The 19,018-nt window shown below is 38.6% G+C and overlaps 1 protein-coding gene across 7 annotated transcripts in view; it reads right to left on the reverse strand.

Moving 5' to 3' along the window:
* Positions 1–19,018, reverse strand: part of FAM13A (family with sequence similarity 13, member A) — a 261,528-nt gene that overhangs the window by 122,018 nt on the left and 120,492 nt on the right. For all 7 annotated transcript variants that reach the window (XM_005862767.2, XM_005862766.2, XM_014536858.1 and 4 more), the window contains one exon: positions 17,104–17,267. In XM_005862767.2, the coding sequence (XP_005862829.1) occupies positions 17,104–17,267 (164 nt within the window). The remainder of the gene's footprint in view (positions 1–17,103; positions 17,268–19,018) is intronic.

The raw sequence follows: 19,018 nt of genomic DNA on the forward strand, positions 1-19,018 counted from the left end.
ACTTTACTAGTAAAACAGCATGGAGGGACCTGGAGAGTATCATGCTAAGTGAAATAAGTCAATCAGAGAAAGACAAGTATCACATGATCTCACTCATGTGGAATCTAAGTAATAAAATAAATTGATGAATGGAGTGGACCTAGACACATGGAAGCATGGAACAGAGTGCAGAAACTTGGAGGGAAGGCCGAGGAGGGTGGGTGGGTGAGAGGTAATCAACCAAGGACCTTGTTTGCATATATGCATGGCCCACAGACACAGACAATGGGGTAGTGAGGGCCTGGAGCAAGATAGAGGGGGTCAATGGGGGGAAAAAGGGACATAAGTAATACTTTCAATAATAAAGAATTTTAAAAAAAATACAATTCAATATTCTTCCTGCATTATTCTACATTCTACTTTTTCTCCATTTATATAATATATAAAGATGGACAATATAATGTACTTCATGTCACTGAACTGTATATTTAAAGATGGCTGAAATGGTAAATTTTATGCTATGTATATTTTACCACAATAAAAAATATGAGATTGTGCAGCAAGTACAAATTTATAACATTTTCTTTTCATTTAATAACAAGTAAATTTCTATGACATTTCTATTTCTCAAAAATATTTTTTATTCTTGTCTTATATTTTTATCCATGATAATAAGTTTAATCATTTGGTTCAAGTGGTGACTGTCTAAATTCTCCATTGTTAAAGGATCTTTTCTCTTTGTAATAAAAAATTATCTGTGACATAATTTGAGACTGACAATTTATCATATATATAAATACACACACACACACACACACACACACACACACACACTAGTATATATATACTAGTGGCCCGGTACACGAAATTCATGCACATTAAAAGGGAATTAGAGGAAATAGTTTAATATTGTTATTTGCCCTTTCTCTATAATAAAAGTGTGTCAGAGATGAAAGAAAATTAGTAAAATGTATATGAAAATCTTCCTCCTGTCAGAGTCTGGGGCACTCCATGGGACCCAGAGTCAAGTCCCCGCCCACCTGTGTGCACCTCGAAATCGCGTGAGACCCAGACCCAGCCGGCTACACCCCCATTGGGCAAGATCCAGAGCTGGTCAGCCCCACCCCTGTCAAGCCCCACCAGGTGGGGGGCGTAGCCTCAGGTCCCCCGACCCGGGGTTGGGGGGCGCGACTGAGGTCCCCCGTCAAGCCCTGCTGGGCAGGAGGGTGTGGTCTGAGATCCCCTGTCAAGCCCCACTGGGCTGGGGGTGCAGCCTCAGGTCCCCTGCCCCGGCCCAGTGCCACGCAGCCTCAGGTCCCTGCTGATCGCTCGTTACGGCTCGTTACGGCACCCCCGCCTCTGCTGTGGGCACAGCCATCTTGTGACAATGTGATGCACTGAGGGTCAATTTGCATATTACCATATATATATATATGTTTTATTCCTCTCAGAGAGGAAAGGAGAGGGAGAGAGATACAGAAACAACGATGAGAGAGAATCATTGATTGGTTGCCTCCCACCCCCGGGGATAGAGCCCACAACCGGGGCATGTGCCCCAACTGGGAAGTGAACCCTGACCTCCTGGTTCATAGGCTGATGCTCAACTGAGCCACACTGACCTGGAAGTGCTTCAAAAGGTAGTAATCATTTGGGTCAAATGTTGCTGAGAGAGAGAAAGATGAGAACAGCAGCTGGACCTTTGGATTTGGCAAGATGGTAGATAGTTGATGTCCTTAACAAGAACAATTTCAATGGTGTGTGCTTTAAAGAAAGAATGGAAGAAAAGGATATGAGGCCAGCAAGTACATATAATCCTTTACCAGAGATTTTTCTCTAAAGGAAAAGAGGGCTATTGTTTCTAAGGAAGGATTTTTTAAAATGTTGAGAGCTGTATAGCATGTTTCTAACTGATAGGCAGAAACTAGAAGGGAGAAATTGATGTCATGAAGGAGGGAGGTAATTACTGAAACATAGTCCTTGACTGAATGAGAGGGATTGGGATTCATAGTAGAAGTACAAGGGTTGACCCCAGAGAGGTACAGACTTAGCTCATCTATTGTAATAGGGGAGAAGGCAGAGTGTAAAACTACAGGTATGGGCACGCTGGTTGATTTGGGAGGTAGAAGGATAGGAGCAGGGTTGTTTTTTTGTTTTTTTTCTGTTGTAAAATAAGATAAAATCTTTGGATTGCGGTGATATTTTATAGATCTAAGTCATGTTCATTTCTCTATTAAACTGAAATTCATGTTTTCAGAAAACAAAGGGGGTGAGAGAAGATAAGAGCTAGGAAGCTAACTTAGTTTTGTTTTTGTTTTTGTTTTTCTAAAATCTGGCTCAGATTTTTTACAAGGGGACCAAAAAGACAATTCAATGGGAAAAGCATAGTGTTTTTAGTAAATGTGGCAGGGACAACCAGATATCCACATGCAAAAGAATAATGTCGAACCTGTACCTCATAGCCATATATAAAAAATAACTCAAAATTGATCATATACCTAAATTTAAGAACAAAACTGTAAAACTCTTAGAAGAAAATAACAGTTGTAAATCTTCGTGACCTTGGATTAGGCAATGGCTCTTAGAACATCAAAATCATAAACAACTAAAAACAGATTAACTGAACTTCATCAAAATTAAAAACTTTTGTGTCTTAGAGGACATTATAAAAAAGTGAAAGACAACCTGTAGAATATGAGAAAATATTTGAAAATCATATATTTGATAAGGGTTAGTATTCAAAATATATAAAGAACTCTTTCAAACTCAATGATAAAAAGACAAATAACCTAATTAAAAATGGCAAAGGATGGGAACTGATATTTCTCCAAAGAAGTTATATAAGTGGCTAATAAACACATGAAGACATGCTCAACATCATTAGTCACTAGGGAAATACAAATCAAAACCACAATAAGATAGCATTCTACACCCAGGATGATTATACTAGTATATAATCTATATATATAAAAGTGTAATATGCAAATAGACCAGACCGTGGAACCAGTCGCTATGATGTGCACTGACCACCAGGGGGCAGACACTCAACTCAGGAGCTGCCCCCAGCCACAGGCCCCAATCAGGGAATGGGGAACTGGGGGTGGGTGGTGGTGGATGCGGGCGGCATCAGGCCAAGGCGGGTGCAAGCCAGAGGGGCCCCAACCTCCCCGCTGGTTGCCCCATACACAGAGGGCTACCAGTGTTGGTGGTGGGGGGCGGGACTGGCTGCCAGAAGCCAGGAAAGATCAGCCCTGACCGCAGGCCAGGCCTAGAGACCCTACCTGTGCATGAATTCCGTGCGCCTGGTCTCTAGTAAATAAAACAAATGGTAAGTGTTTGTGAGAATGTAGAGAAATTGGAAATATCATACACTGCTGATGAGAATACAAAATGGAGCAGGTACTCTGAGAAACAGTTTATCAGTTCCTCAAAAAGTTAAACATGTAGTTACTACATATACCCAAGAGAACTGAAAACATGCCCATAGAAAAACTTGTGTCCAAATGTTCATACTAGCATTATTAACCCCAAAGTAGAAGCAACCCAAATGACCATGAACTGATTTAAAAAAATGTGATATATATACATACATACATACATACATACATACTAGGGGCCTGGTGCACGAAATTCGTGCATGGGGGGTGGATCCCTCAGCCCGACCTGCACACTCTCCAATCTGGGAGCCCTCAGGGGAGCCCTCTCCAATCCGGGGGGAGTTTCTTTTGTAATCATATGAGCGAATTGTCTGAGACCCCAACCCAGTTTGGCTTGGTGCTCACAGAATAATAGAGGTCTTTTTTTTTTCTTTGCTCCATTGGTGGAGATTTCCTAGAAGGTGCAGGTTATCTTCCTTTTAATTTTCCTCGACACTCTGACTTTACTTATGTCTCTCACCTTTGCTTTCCCTCCATCCCCCACCCGCAACAGTAACTTGCTCCAGGCTCACTTAGCTCTAGTGTCTAGGAAATCCCGCAAAGCGTCTGCCACCAGAACTACGATTCCCAGCATTCCTGGTGCTCCCTGTGCTCTTGGTTTCCACTTCCGGTCCAGGGGCTGCAGAAACCAAAAGGACTGGAAACTCCAGCCGCCCTCAGGCCGGGCTGACAGGACTGGACACTCCAGTGGCGTTCCCCGGGACCTCGGCCACTTGGTACTGGTGAGCACATGCACTGGCCACAGGCTCGGAGTGGGCAGGGTCCCAGGGACGTCTGCTGCATTGCCCCGGCTCAGAGTGGGCGGGGTCCCGGGGACTCCTGCCATTTCGCTCTGGTGACAAGGTGGGCAGGAGTCCCACCCTGCCCCTGGCCACTCGGTGCCTGTGCGCTGCCCACAGGCCTGCCAGCTTTGTTGGGTTAATTTGCATACTCACTCCTGATTGGCTGTGGGCATCATGGAGGGACAGTCAATTTACATATTTGTCTATTATTAGTATAGATACACACAGTAGAGTAATATTCAGCCATAAAAAGTAATGATACTGTTACAGGCTTTAACATGGATGAACCTCTAAGACATATGCTATGTGAAAGAAGGCAAACACACACACAAGGACATATTGCATGATTACATTTATATGAAATGACACTAGAGGTAACTTCATAGACAAGATGAAATTTAACTGACCACTGACAAAGTGGGACAAGAGCACTCCAGATAAAGGGATCAACACTAGCAAGGATACAGAGGTATGAAGCTTCTGGGATATATTTGAAATAAAGTGGTTGTGATGTAGCCTGGGTATAGGATAAAGAACCACAGAAGAGTAAGTCAGGGAGGTAGGCTGAGGTAATTTCTAAATGAAATTTAGACCACTGACAAAGTGGGACAAGAGCACTCCAGATAAAGGGATCAACACTAGCAAGGATACAGAGGTATGAAGCTTCTGGTGGGTATTTGAAATAAAGTGGTTGTGATGTAGCCTGGGTATAGGATAAAGAACCACAGAAGAGTAAGTCAGGGAGGTAGGCTGAGGTAATTTCTAAAGGCTTGAATCCCTTGAAATCTATTCAATGAGAAGTCCTCTTTGCTTTTACAGCAGCTCTATTATGCTACTTTTAAAACTTCTGTATTACATATTTTTGTTAACTATCTATAAGTCTGTCTCACTTAATGGACAGGGAAATCCCTAATGATTAGAAATCATGCCTTAATTTACTCTGGCTTCTCAGGGCCCAGTGCAAAATGTGTAATACATAGAATATGCCCCCTAAGAGTTTGTTGACTTTGAATTACTAAAATGAATTCAGTTAAGACCACAGAATCCAGAGAGATGCTGGTAATCTACTACAAATGACCTGCAAGTATGATAATAAACTTCCTTACCCTTACTTACTTTCTCTTGAACCACTGATATTGTAAAGAGACTTAAAAAGAATTGTTTTTTAAATTGAAGTTTGGAGCCCTGGCCGGGTAGCTCAGTTGGTTAGAGCATCATCCTGATATGCCAAGGTTTCAGGTTTCGATTCCCCAGTCAAGGCACATACAAGAAGCAACCAATGAATGCATAAATAAGTGGAACAACAAAGTGATGTTTCGCTCTCTCCTTCCTTTTGCTCTAAAAAAATCAATAAAATAAATTTTAAAAATAATAATTAAATGAAGTTTGAATCCTAGTAAAATTTGGTTTGAGCCGTGGTCGGCAAACTGCGGCTCGTTCCTAAGCCTTAGGAGTACCCTAATTAAGTTAATAACAATGTACCTACCTATATAGTTTAAGTTTAAAAAATTTGGCTCTCAAAAGAAATTTCAATCGTTGTACTGTTGATATTTGGCTCTGTTGACTAATGAGTTTGCCGACCACTGGGTTAGAGCAATTGTATTGAGTGGTAGATTTTGGTGAATGGGCAAAGAACTATTTGTTCTTTGTAAATCAAAATACTTCAAAAATATCAGAGACTTTCACTTTAAACTGTAAGAATCAAAGGAGATTGAAGTGAAATACTAAAAAATATTTTTAATAAATTTTCAGCTTACATAAAATAATTTCTCTAAAAAGACCTTGGGATATTTATCATGGGAGCTAGTGGTGGTTAAGAAGAGATTAGAAAACTATCTATAGAGATAGAGTTAGATATTTTTTCTAATCCAGTCAGGGACCTTGGGGCCTTTTCAAACATTTTAATTTTCTATAAATCTTTATTATGAAGGTCATACAGTGGGAACACTTCAGAAAACAGTAGCTCTGTAAGGGAACTGTGTGGTGAGGCTTACCGTTAATTTTTTCATCAGGCAGTTTTAAACTCTTTTTCTCATCTGGGAGTTATTGCAGTAAACCCTACAGTGTCAGCAGCACATTTATAATACTTGGTAATTTTTCCAATTATATTATACATGGTATGGTTAATCATCTTGTAGCTAAGAATCCTAATTGTGTTTCAGCTTCCCAAGTCAGTTTAAAATGGTGAAACTTGGCTCCAGGTAGCAGAGAGTGAAACACTAGAGGGAACAAACAAAACCCATGTTCAGGAAGTAACTGGAGTGCCCTTGATGAAGTGCAAACACAGGCTAGTTACGACTACTCTCTCTTGCTGGCAGGACTTCAGAAATGAAGAAAGTCATTTAATTGCAGGAGTTAATAGATTAGATAGCTTGAAGGACAATGGGTACAGTTAATATTGTTGAATAGTGATTCATTATTAACATCATTGAAAGCCTGAATTTTGCACAGTAATACTGTTGTAATATGTGGCTAAAATATGAAGTGTTGTTTGGCAAGCATCACAGGACAGACACTTTCTGCCATGGGCACAGAGTCGTACAGAGATGTTATGAGCCTCATAAAACAATATATTTCTCCTATGTAAATAAGCAGCATGTTACTGACAGAAGTGCAGCGGAAAGGTCAGAACCCCCACGGGGAGATGGAACATAGAGTAAGTGGAGGCTATCAGTGGGCAGAGCTGTCCTGACTTCTGTGGCACCTCTAAGGGTGAACAGCATAGGGTTTACTTAGATGAGTACTTTCCAAGGACCACAAGAGAGAAAAGTGATACACAAAATTTAAATATTTTAAGCCTTGGCCAGGTAGCTCAGTTGGTTAGAAGTCATCCTGATAACACTAAGGTTGCGGGTTCAATCTCTGGGCACATACAAAACTCAACCAATCAAGGCATAAGTGGAACAACAAAGTGACCTCTCTCTCTTTAGAATCAGACTTCAACCTCTGAGAGATCTAGGTCAGCTAGACAAATATAATGGACTTTAAACCCAAATTTAGCACAACTAATAATATCACAACAATAATGACTATGGCAACAGCAGCAAAGTATAGGCCTCCTAAGTATTACTGTGGATTCAAAAACAAACAAAAATTAGAAAAAACAACAAAAAACAACACACAGGCCCTCTCTTTTTTAGGAAGTCACAGAGAAATCCTATATAATAAAGAGCTAATATGCTAATTAGACCGGACCATGGAATGACCTTCCGGAACAACCTTCTGGAACAACCAGGGGGCGGGGGATGAGGCCACATGACAGCCAGGGCTGCCCTGCATTGATCGCCCAGCAGAGGGTGGCGGCAGCTGGGGCTGTGAGGGCCCAGCCCCTTACATGAATTTTGTGCATCGGGCCTCTAGTATAAACATACAAAAGGATGAAGTAACTCAAGGTAGAAGACAGGCAGGAATAATTGTAAAATAAGCAGAAAGGCATATATTAATCTTAGCCTGTCAACTAAATATTCAATCTTGAATAATTCATCTAGTTCAATAACTATTTGTGAAATGAATAACCTTTTCAGAATCATGGTTTCTTTATGCAAGGTTACTTTTCAGATCTGAAATTTTTTTCACAGGGCTATCTGAAAAAACTATGATACAGACAAAAAATGTTACATGTGAAGTTATTATAATTTTTCTAGCATTATTGAGATATAATTGACAAATAGACAAATACAAATTGTATATATGATTTGATCTATGTTTACTGTGAAGTGATTACCACAATCAGGCAAATTAACACATTCATCACCTCACATAGTTACAATTTTGTTTTTCTGTGGTGAGAACATTAAGACCTATTCTCTTAGCAAATTTCAAGTATAAAATGCAGTATTGTTACCTACAGTCATCACGTTATACATTGGAACCCCAGAAGTTATTCATCTTATAACTGAAAATTTGCACCCTTTGACCAATACCCCCCTTTTCCCCTGACCCCACTACCCCTGGCAACCACTCTGCTTTCATAAGTTCAACATTTTTAGATACCACATATAAGATCATATGGTATTTGTCTTTCTGTGTAAGGCTTATTTCACTTAGCATAATGTCTACCAGGTCCATCCATATGGTTGTGTGTATGTACACATCATATTATATATGATTCTATATACAAGAAATATATACATATACACAATATCCCAACATATACATATACACAATATCCAACAGTTATCAGGTATATAGATTGAAAATATTTTCTCCCATTCCATAAACTGCCTTTTCAATTTGCTGATGGTTTCTTCTGCTGCAAAGAACCTTGTAGTCCCTCCCCACTTGTTGATTTTTGTTTTTGTTGCCAGTGATTTAGTGTCAGATCAAAAAAATCATTGCCAAGACCAATGTCGAGGAGCTTTTCCCAAACATTTTCCTCTAGCTTCGGGTCTTACATGTAGGTCTTTAATCCATTTTGAGCTAATTTTTGAGTATGATAAGGGTCTAGTTTCATTCTTTTGCATGTGGATAGCCAGTTTTTCCACCATTTATTGAAGAGACTATCCTTTTTCCACTGTGTATTCTTGGTGTCCTTGTCAAAGATTAGTTGACTATATATGCATGGGTTTATTTCTAGAGTTAGGAGTTAAAGTTGGTCCTATATCTTGGTCCCAACTTGTGTGAAGATACAGAGCCAACTTGTGTTAAGAAAATGAATCCAGTAGGTTAGTAGAGTGCATAAAGTGTAGCAGTTATCTAATCACAAGGTGATGGAGGCCTAAATTGGGGTTGAGATCATTGATGGGGGTGGGGGAGGAGATGGGGATGTTGGAAATACTGACAAGATTTAGTAACAGATTATCTAAAAAGTTTGAGTCTAGTGGTTGACAGAATGAAACTTAGCCAAGTTGAGAGGGAAAGATTGAGAAAATGAGTTGTGTTTGGGCACAGTGACTTTATGGCAAAGGTTAGAGTAGAGATGACTAGCAGGAGCCAGAAACTCAGAAGTGACTTCAGGGGATTTCACTGAGACAGTGATTTGAAAATCATCATCCTGAAACTAGATTAGCCGTGGAAGGGACAGCTGACAGAGGGGGAGGCAGTGGCCAAGGAAGGAGACGTGGAGGTCACTGAATTTAGAGGGGAAAAGAAAGGAACACCACAATAGGAAGGCACAATACAGGAAACGGGAAATTTTCAAGAATACACGAAGCACCATAACACATTAATGATGATGAAAATTGTTCTTTAAAAGTGAAAAATTTTACAAAATATATTCCTATGTAAATACATTGAAAGAAGTCCAGAAAAATAGATAACCAAACCTACAATAATAGTTACCCCCCTAGAGGAGAGAGGAAGGAATTAGAATGTAGAGCAAGAGACTCAAGTGGAACTTCAGTCATATCAGGAATGCTTTAAATTTTTCTAAGAAGCATGTATTCCCTATGTAATTCAAAAATACTAAAAAATGAAACAAATGGACAAGAAAGCACTTATAGAATAGAACAACTCTCTCAGGCAGAACATGCTCTTCCAGGGAAAGATTTGTTCCTAGTGCACACTGAAAAGTGACTTATTGTAGTTTCCCTCACTTATCTATCAAATTAAGAACACTTCTGCAACATAAGCAAAGATATTTTAACTCTATATTCTTCATCATATTATTTTAGGTAAATAATTATCATAGTTATAGCTATTTATTCATTCTTATTACAGAAAATGAAAGCATTTTAATCACTCCTAATTGCTTTATGTTTTTATGTAGGAGCCAAGTACAAACTTTCATTGTTAGTATGTCTATAGGACACTCATCTGTAGGAAAGGAGACCATGACCTTACCTTGGTCTAAACAGAAACATGCTGGGTAAGTTTTTTGCTTATGAATAATGGACCTCCGACTTTTTTGTGTGACACTGTTGGAGATTTTTCCGTATCTGTGACTCCCTGAAATACTGATCACTTCAATAGCTTTAGATTACAGAACAGTAAACCACAACCTGGGATCTTTCCAGGATGACAAAACAGAGAGTTCTCCCCCGTCTTCTTCTGTCTCCTATGACTAATCTTTCTTCAGGGCCTGACCTTTATTTCTGCCACCATGTTCTGTTACATTCAATGAAAAGAAGGAACAAATTCTCTTAAAATGTAACAAACACAACATTTTCTACAGATAGCGTTTACTTATAACAATGGTTGTGCTTTAGCAATTTGCAAGCAAGTGACTGTCTTGCTAAAGCATATCCATTTCTTCTTACCCCAACTTTTTTGGTATATTTTTAAACAATGTTATTGAGGTGTATTTTACATATCATAAAATCCAACTTTTCAAGTGTACAGTATGATGATTTTTAGTAACTTTACCAAGTGGTATAACTATCACCATAAATCAGCTTCAGAACATTTTTCCTGCCCCCAATAAGTTCCCTCAGAACATTTACAGTTAATCTCTGTCCCCCACCCCCAGCCTATCACAACTCTACTTTATGTTTCTATAAATTTGCCTTTTCTAGGCATTTCATATAAATGGAATTGTATACAATATATAGTTTCTTGAATCTTTAATCTGACTTTATAGAACAAAACTAGAGGTTTTCCTTTGCCTTTAAGAAAATCACACACTGAAAGGAAATATTTACCTTTCAAACTAAACATTACAATAAATACTGTTTAACATCTAAAAAACTAAGAATATTAATTCTGTTCTCTCTTTAAGTTCTAACATTTAGAAATTCTAAAAGCAGTATTATGTTATAGTGTTAAAAACATGAAAAGAATGACTGATCTTTCTCACATGTTGAAACAGAAAATAAGATAGCCTCCTCTGAAGTTTCAAATTATTTTAACATGTCGCACTTTACATATAATACAGAGCTTGTCCTTTTACTCATTTAGGATGAAATGTAACTTTCTCTTCAAGGAAAAATTTTAAATGGCCTGTTTGCTAACATACTAGTTAATACCTATAGTTTTTATATTATTTTCTTCCTCAGTATTTTTACAAGGAAAAACGTAAGAATATCATGTGTAACAAGAGGGACTGGACTGTTCCAGCCTTGCTTATGGGATGCACCTGTCCAATAATCTCATTTCTGTGAGAGCCTCTGACCTGCCAAAGTTGTACATGGTACTTATACCTTGGAGAAGAGCAAGCATTTACTCCTTTAAAGTAGGCATGTATGATGAGAATTTATGCTTTTCAGCCTCTGGTGAATTTTAGTAAGCACACATCTTAATTACAGAAAATAATTCTTAACAGTATTTTGAATTGCTGTTGTCAGTTTTAGATGATATATATGGATTAGCTAATGCTTTTGCTGAATGAATATATCACTAAGTACTCTGTCTTTGGTTCAGAATTCAGTATAAAATAGATCATTCCACTAAGTTCTACCAAAATCAAAAGACATTATCCTTAAGCTTTTCTCATGAAGCCACTCTAACTGTGAGAGATTCTATGAAGATTAGAAAAATTATTTTTAATATAATTATGTCTTCAATGCCAGTTTTAGATAATTATAGAAATATAGAAAAAAATTATTCATCTAAATAAATAATGTCTCAAGATATAAATTAGCCATAAGCAATAAATGATACTTAGCTCCTCTTTGGCCTCTCAAAACATCACATTTGAAAATGTGTTACTCCTCTATGCTTTTTTTTTTTTTTTACTGCCACTATCTGAAGAGCAGAAAAATAATAAGCACTTGCTGATAACAATTCATAGTTCTATTACATCTCAGGAAGAAATGAAACTATGTGTAAGAATTGAAACTAAGAAGAAGAAAAATCAAAGTGATTCAATCTGGGGAAAAATACTGAACAAAGTCTAAACTCTAAAAATTCTAAGTTATCAAAAACACAGCCAAAAACCACTTCCGAAAAGCCCTAGAAATCAACCTTTTAACCTGTTTTTGAAAAATCATAGGACATTTCATCACTCCGGAAATCTCAGTACCAATGGTTCTTTCTTGGTTTTATGTTTGATGTTAACTGATATGGTAACTGCTGAAAACCAAAATGTTCCGTATAAATGTGTTATACTAATCTTAATAAGTACAAACAGAATTTTATTTTTTGTTTTGTAAAGTCAATCAAACTTACATGATCATAGGTCAAACAAAAATAGATTTTGCTGAATTGTGTTTTGTTGTTTTTTTTTAGGAAAAGCCCAGCTAAATTCTTCTTGACAATTCCTTGAAAAAAGTTGGTAAGCCAAAGTAAATATTGTATTAGAGAACAGGGGCACGACAATAGACTTAGTACATACTGCCAGCCTTTGTGTTTAAGACTAGGGCAACTAACACACTGTTAAAGAGAAAAGTGGCAGCTTCCCTAAAGAAAAGATTGAGAGAAAGTTGTGTGTGTGTTTTTATCTATTTAAAATTTATAAATTAACCAATAACTTGTTCCGGAAAATAACTGCAAATAAAAACACCTTTGTATGCTCATTTTTGAAATGAAGGGCTTAATAGCTATTCTGTTACTTCAAAGATATATAAAGGATTTAAAACATTTTCAGTTACATTTAATTATCTCCACTTGTCTTTTGACAATTTGTCTCACAATCTATTCTAGGTATACAAAAAGTGAGAATCTCTGAATGGATACTACAGATGGGAATAGAGACAAGAAGTTGAAGGCGTGTCTGCTTGGTGGCGGGTGGGCGGGTGGCAGGTTTTGACAAGGATCACGTTGTTCCATTTAAACCTGTAAGGCTGCTGAGTGTGAAAGAGTCAGTCCTTTAAGGCTGTACTTTAAAAAACTTTGAAATTACATAAGAAATTCATAAGTACTGAGAAGCATTTGTTTTAACTGGGATATGCTGACCAGAGGAACAAAGTGTGGCTAGAGCAGGGGTGGGCAAACTTTTTGACTCGAGGGCCACAATGGGTTCTTAAACCGGACCGGAGGGCCGGAACAAAAGCATGGATGGAGTGTTTGTGTGAACTAATATAAATTCAAAGTAAACATCATTACATAAAAGGGTACGGTCTTTTTTTTTAGTTTTATTCATTTCAAACGGGCCGGATTCGGCCCGCGGGCTGTAGTTTGCCCACGGCTGGGCTAGAGCAACATTAGCTGGGCCTTCTCTCCATAATCTCACTTGATTGTTATCTCAGAAGTACAAATTCATTCTCTAAACATGGCATTCTTTTCTTGTTACCTTTAGAAGCAGGAAACTTGTTTATTTTTTCTGACTCGATGAATAAAAATACTGATACAAACAACAAACTTGAATTTTTCTTTCATTATTTAACTTCAGGCATTCTTAGCATAATTCTTGATAAACTAATCTGGGAAGATAACATCTACGCTAGCCCTTGTTAGCCAGCCACTTAACCCTGGTTCTTAAACCAGAGAAGGAAATGTTAAGAAGGCCCAGTGTTTTGTACCTGTGCCCTCATTATTTTCTGAAGTGTTCCCCACTGACCCAGGCTAGCTCTACTGATCACGCCCCTTTTCTCAGGAACAGGCTAGGCCCTCGACGGTTCACTGCACAACACCGGGAGCCTGCTCATTCACAGAGGCTACAATGTGGAGACACCTCACTGTGCACAAGGTGCCCACCTGCCTTACTCAGGGGGTCGCTACCTGGTCTCTGGATTCTGTCCTAGAGGTCCTTGTTCTATTATCTCCTGGCCTGTATCATCAGCTTCCATCTCTCCATAAACTCAACTTGTTATGCTTACAAATGTGCATACATTTCATTCATTAACATATTATAATACCCCAAATGAAGCAAAACAAAGAAAACCCCAATCCTTTTTGGATGGAGCCCACTCCTCTAAGCAGCAGCCCTTCCCTCCCCTCCCTCACAAAAGGCACACAGACAAGTCCACGTGTCCTTGTCCTCAGTGACAATAATGCCTTCCCCGAGGCTTTCCGTTTGCACTGGATTGTCACATGGCCTCTTTGCTGCTCTCCCAGCACCTCTTACTCTCTCTTTAATTTTTCCTTCTACATAGTTTGCCACAGGATCTTTTATAAAATACAACTATGTCTCTATCATTTTCCTGCTTACATTCCTGCAATCACTCCCCATCATTTTCTTTTCTTTCTTTTTTTTTAAAAAAAAATATATTTTATTGCTTTTTTACAGAGAGGAAGGGAGAGGGATAGAGAGTTAGAAACATCAATGAGAGAGAAACATCGATCAGCTGCCTCCTGCACACCCCACACTGGGGATGTGCCCGCAACCAAGGTACATGCCCTTGACTGGAATCGAACCTGGGACCCTTCAGTCCGTAGGCCGACGCTCTATCCACTGAGCCACACCGGTTAGGGCACTCCCCATCATTTTCAAGAGAAAAATCTAAACTCCTTAATAAGGGGTACATGATCAGACCTATTTAGCTTCGTCTTTTAAACCACCCTTAGCTTCTTCTTCATCCTAAATTCAGATGTCCTGAATCCGCTGCTGAACCTGCCGCTCTCCTGCACGTTGTCCTCACTGCCCTGCATGTCCTTGCACGTGTCTTTGTTTCTTTTTCTCCAGGAGCACCCTTACCTTGATTTCCCTGCCCAGTAAACTTCTACTTACCCTCCTAGCCTTACTTCAAAGTCCTCCTCCTTCAGAAACCTTCTCTGATCCTAATCTCCCCACATGGTCTGTCCCCTTCCTCTGTCCTCACACAGACCCTGTGAACTATAGCTGAAGCTTCTTAAGAAGAGCACCAGTGCCTAGTCCCCAACAGGCACTTAGTAAATGTGTATTTAATGATAATTATTGAAATTTTCTTCCCTTGTTCTCTGTCTCCCTAAATGCAGTATTTATGTCTCTCATTCTCTGAATCCCAAGCCAGCACCTAGCAAGTACTATATAACTAGATCTCAACAAAGATGAACAACTGTTGAAGGAACCAACAGGATAACTACCTCCAAACTCTCGCTTTTCCAACAGCTCTGCACGTGGTTGCAAGATTACTTTTCCTGATCTACCAGCTCACCGAGGTTTCCATCAGGGACCCCCCCCTCCCCACCCCCGGCTAAAACTCACAGTGGCGTCCTATGACCTGTAGGTTGAAGCCAAGTTTCCCTACCTCAGTTCTTTTGGGTAGAAATGCTCTTTCTTTGATCTTCACAGATTCTCTCCTCCTTCCCCTTCGTATCTTAATTCAGGCCTTTCCTACCTGCTCAAACTAAAGTTGTCGTTGAGTCAGTCTATTGCATGAACCTGATTTAGTTTCTCAATGCCCCCATATATTAAAGCTAAAATGACCTTCTTCATGGTCTTTTTTCTATTTTTTCTAAGTGTCTTGCTATTGCCTCCCTCACTAGAATGTAAGGACCAAGATTCCATCAAAAAACTACTAGAACTTTCGATCCCGGGTTTTGGCACCAAAAAAAACACACACACACACAAAAAAACTACTAGACCTAATAAATGAATTCAGTAATGTAGCAGGATACAAAATTAACACCCAGAAATCTATGGCTTTTTTTAAATACACCAATAATGAACTTACAGAAAGAGAAATTTAAAAAAAATCCCATTTACCAGTGCAACAAAAAAATTTAAGATACCTAGGAATAAACTTAACTAAGGAGGTAAAAGACCTGTACTTGGAAAACTACAGGACATTGAAAAAAGAGATAGAGGAAGACATAACCAAATGGGAAGAAGATACCGTGTTCATGGATTGGTAGAATCAACATCATTAAAATGTCCATACTACCCAAAGCAATCTATAGATTCAATGCACTCCCCATTAAGATACCAACAGAATATTTCACAGACCTAGAACAAACTCTCCAAAAATTCATATGGGAAAAAAAAAATTCATATGGAATAGAATGTAAGGGCCATAAACACAAAGGTCTGGTTGACTCTGTACACTGCTGCATCCCCTGTCCTAAAAAAGCACTTCCTAGAACCAGAGGTTAAGTGCTAAACATTGTTCAATGAAGGAAAGACTGAATGTAAAAATAATTCCAACTGGCATTCAAGGTCCTCGATGGCCTGGCCTCACTCTACTGTCCCAGCCTTATTCCCAGCTATTTCCCAAACACCCACTGTGCCTCCTAATTAGGCCCATCTATAAGAGCCTTATCTTCATTTTCTTCCAAGTTAAATTATCTTCCTCTTTTAAATTGAGCTAAAACTCCACCTCTCTATAAGGCAATCCAAAGTGGGAATCTCACCCGGCTGGTGTGGCTCAGTGGTTGAGCATCGATCTATGAACCAGGAGGTCACGGTTCGATTCCCAGTCAGGGCACATGCCCAGGTTATGGGCTCGATCCCCAGTGTGGGGCACGGAGGAGGCAACTGATCAATGATTCTCTCTCATCATTGATGTTTCTATCTCTCTCTCCCTCCCCTTGCCCCTCTGAAATCAATAAAAATATATTTTACAAAAACCAACGAAGTGGTAATCTCTTTGACTATATCATTCACCTATTTAATGCCTTAAATATATTTTAATTCTTTAGAGCTGTCTTATAATGAAATTTTTAAAATTTCAGAAATAGGTTTTAAGTTATAATAAAAAATTTTTAAAGGAAAAATTCTTTATGCTATGAGTAAGTAAGATTCAGACTCCATTTTATTTAATTATTTTAAATTGCATGCTCTTTGCTTTAAGTATACCAAAGAAGTTTGCTTTGTGCAACGTAATGGTTAAAAGGCAACATTCAAAATTTGTTAGTGAGAGTTGGTTCTAGTAACAACTCTGATGTCCACTTTAACTAAAGATAATAATGGCCACTGAACATACCATGAAAAGGCATCTTGAAAGTAACTCTTCCACCTTTCAACTGTGAGCCTGGCATGGTCCAGTTGATTACATAATTTGTTTTAATATTGTAATCAATACTATTAGTCAGAAAATTCTCAAAACTTCAAGTCAATTTTAAATAATTTTACTGATCTGCGTCTTGTTGACCCCAGTGTTAGATAAATACAAACATACCTATACTCAGAGCAGAGAATGCAATATGTAACATGTAAGTAAAAGAAACATGCCAACCTGGATACCAACTTGGCCCCACCAGTGTCCTCTGCTGAATTCATGTCACCCCCGCCGGGTTTTCTACGACTTAGCCGCAGGCTGACCTGAGCAGCACCATCACATCGCTCGGGCTGTGGTACCCTGTAGACCTGAAGAGATCCCTCACTCTTGGACTTTGGGATCTAGAAAATAAAATTAGAGAGAGAAAGAGAGAGAAAGAGAGAGAGAGAGAGAGCGAGAGAGAGAGAGAGAGAGGAATTAAAAAAAAAGACACTTCAAATTAAGTTACTGCAGAATATTTATTATAATTTATTAATAATCTCATGTATTAACACTCCAACCTAGATATGGATTTTATAAACCTAGGTATGGAATTAAAAATACATTAAAAAATTCTTATATAGCAGAGGGCACAGTGAAGGGGAACTTCTGAACCATATACGGCCCAGACCCCTCTCTCCTGGATTCTGATGCAAATCTTCCTCAGGCTTTACAGTCCTAAGAATAACCACTCTATGTAATGAAAGATTCTAAGAGTATATCAGACTGCAACCTGGAGTGAAAGAAGTAACAAATAGAGGCAGAAAAATAAAAGATAGAATGCCAATGTTAGAAAGGTGTCTAGAAATATTTACTATCAACAAGCAAGCTACACACCAGTGTGCTAATAATTACTATTGGAATCCTCTTTGTAAAGCAAATTATGATATAATAATTTTTGATTAAGAAAATAAATAAGAAAAACACAACCCTTTTAGCACTCTCATATTTTTGAAATCATGGGGAACACGAGCACCAAATACCCGGTGTACTGACTTCTCATATCTGAAGTTATATGCTCCCTCCAACCTCAAGCTCTCTTACTCTAAACTGTAAAGAGAGTGAATACAACTACCTTTCCTAAAATATATATATAAATCATGTCAGAATTTCAGGAACATTTCAAACCCTTGGATCAACTTTACTTGTTACACTGGAAACTTTTCCTCATATCTATAACTTTTCTTATGCTGGTTTTTCCACCTGCAATGTCATCAGTTCATCACTGGCCACTCATCAACTGTGTAAGATCAAACCAAACCCAAACTTCCTTTGAAGTTGAGATAAGAATCCACTACCCAAAAAGCTTCTCCAACTACCTCAGGTCTTAACCAGCTTTCCCAACTCCGAATTCCTGTAGCACTATCCACACTTGATTACATGTCATCTGATACCTTAAGTTTAGTCCATAATTATGCTGCCTGATGTTTCTAGATTATTTTACCTCAACCAGATCCTGGAGACAGAGATTACAGCCTCATGCTCTTCCTACTTCTCCTCTTCCATCCCTTTCCCCCCTCTTCCTCTTCTCTGTGTTATTATTTTTAATATTTTTACCATAAAATCTAGCAATGTTTTGAACCCACTAATACTTATTGTCAGACAACACACATTTCAATTACAAGATATTCCCAAGTCACTTACTGGCCAAGAGGCTAGGATAATATGGGGATAATTATGTACATAAGTATATAAAATTCATATCTCTAGGAGGATTACATAAAAATAATATATAAAAATAATTTAGCACCCTGGCCGGTGTGACTCAGTTGGTTGGAGCGTCAACCCGTGCACCAGAAGATTGTGGGTTGATTCCAGGTCAGGGCACATACATAGGTTGCAGGTGTGATCCCAGTCAGGGGCGTATGGAGGCAACCGATTAATGTATCTCTCTCACATCAATGTTTCTCTCTTTTCTTCCTCCCTGCCTCTTTCTCTCCTTTCTCTCTTCCTCCCTCTCTAAAATTTATTTAAAAAATAATTCAGCAAAGAGTTACATTTAACACAAAGCAAATACACAATAAAAGCTAGTTTTCATTAATATTGTTGTCACATAAAATCTGCCCAAATCGGATGATTACCAATTAATAGTTGGGTTGCATAGCTCTATAGG

The sequence above is a fragment of the Myotis brandtii genome, unplaced genomic scaffold (assembly GCF_000412655.1).
Source record: "Myotis brandtii unplaced genomic scaffold, ASM41265v1 scaffold1675, whole genome shotgun sequence".
NCBI lineage: Eukaryota > Metazoa > Chordata > Mammalia > Chiroptera > Vespertilionidae > Myotis > Myotis brandtii.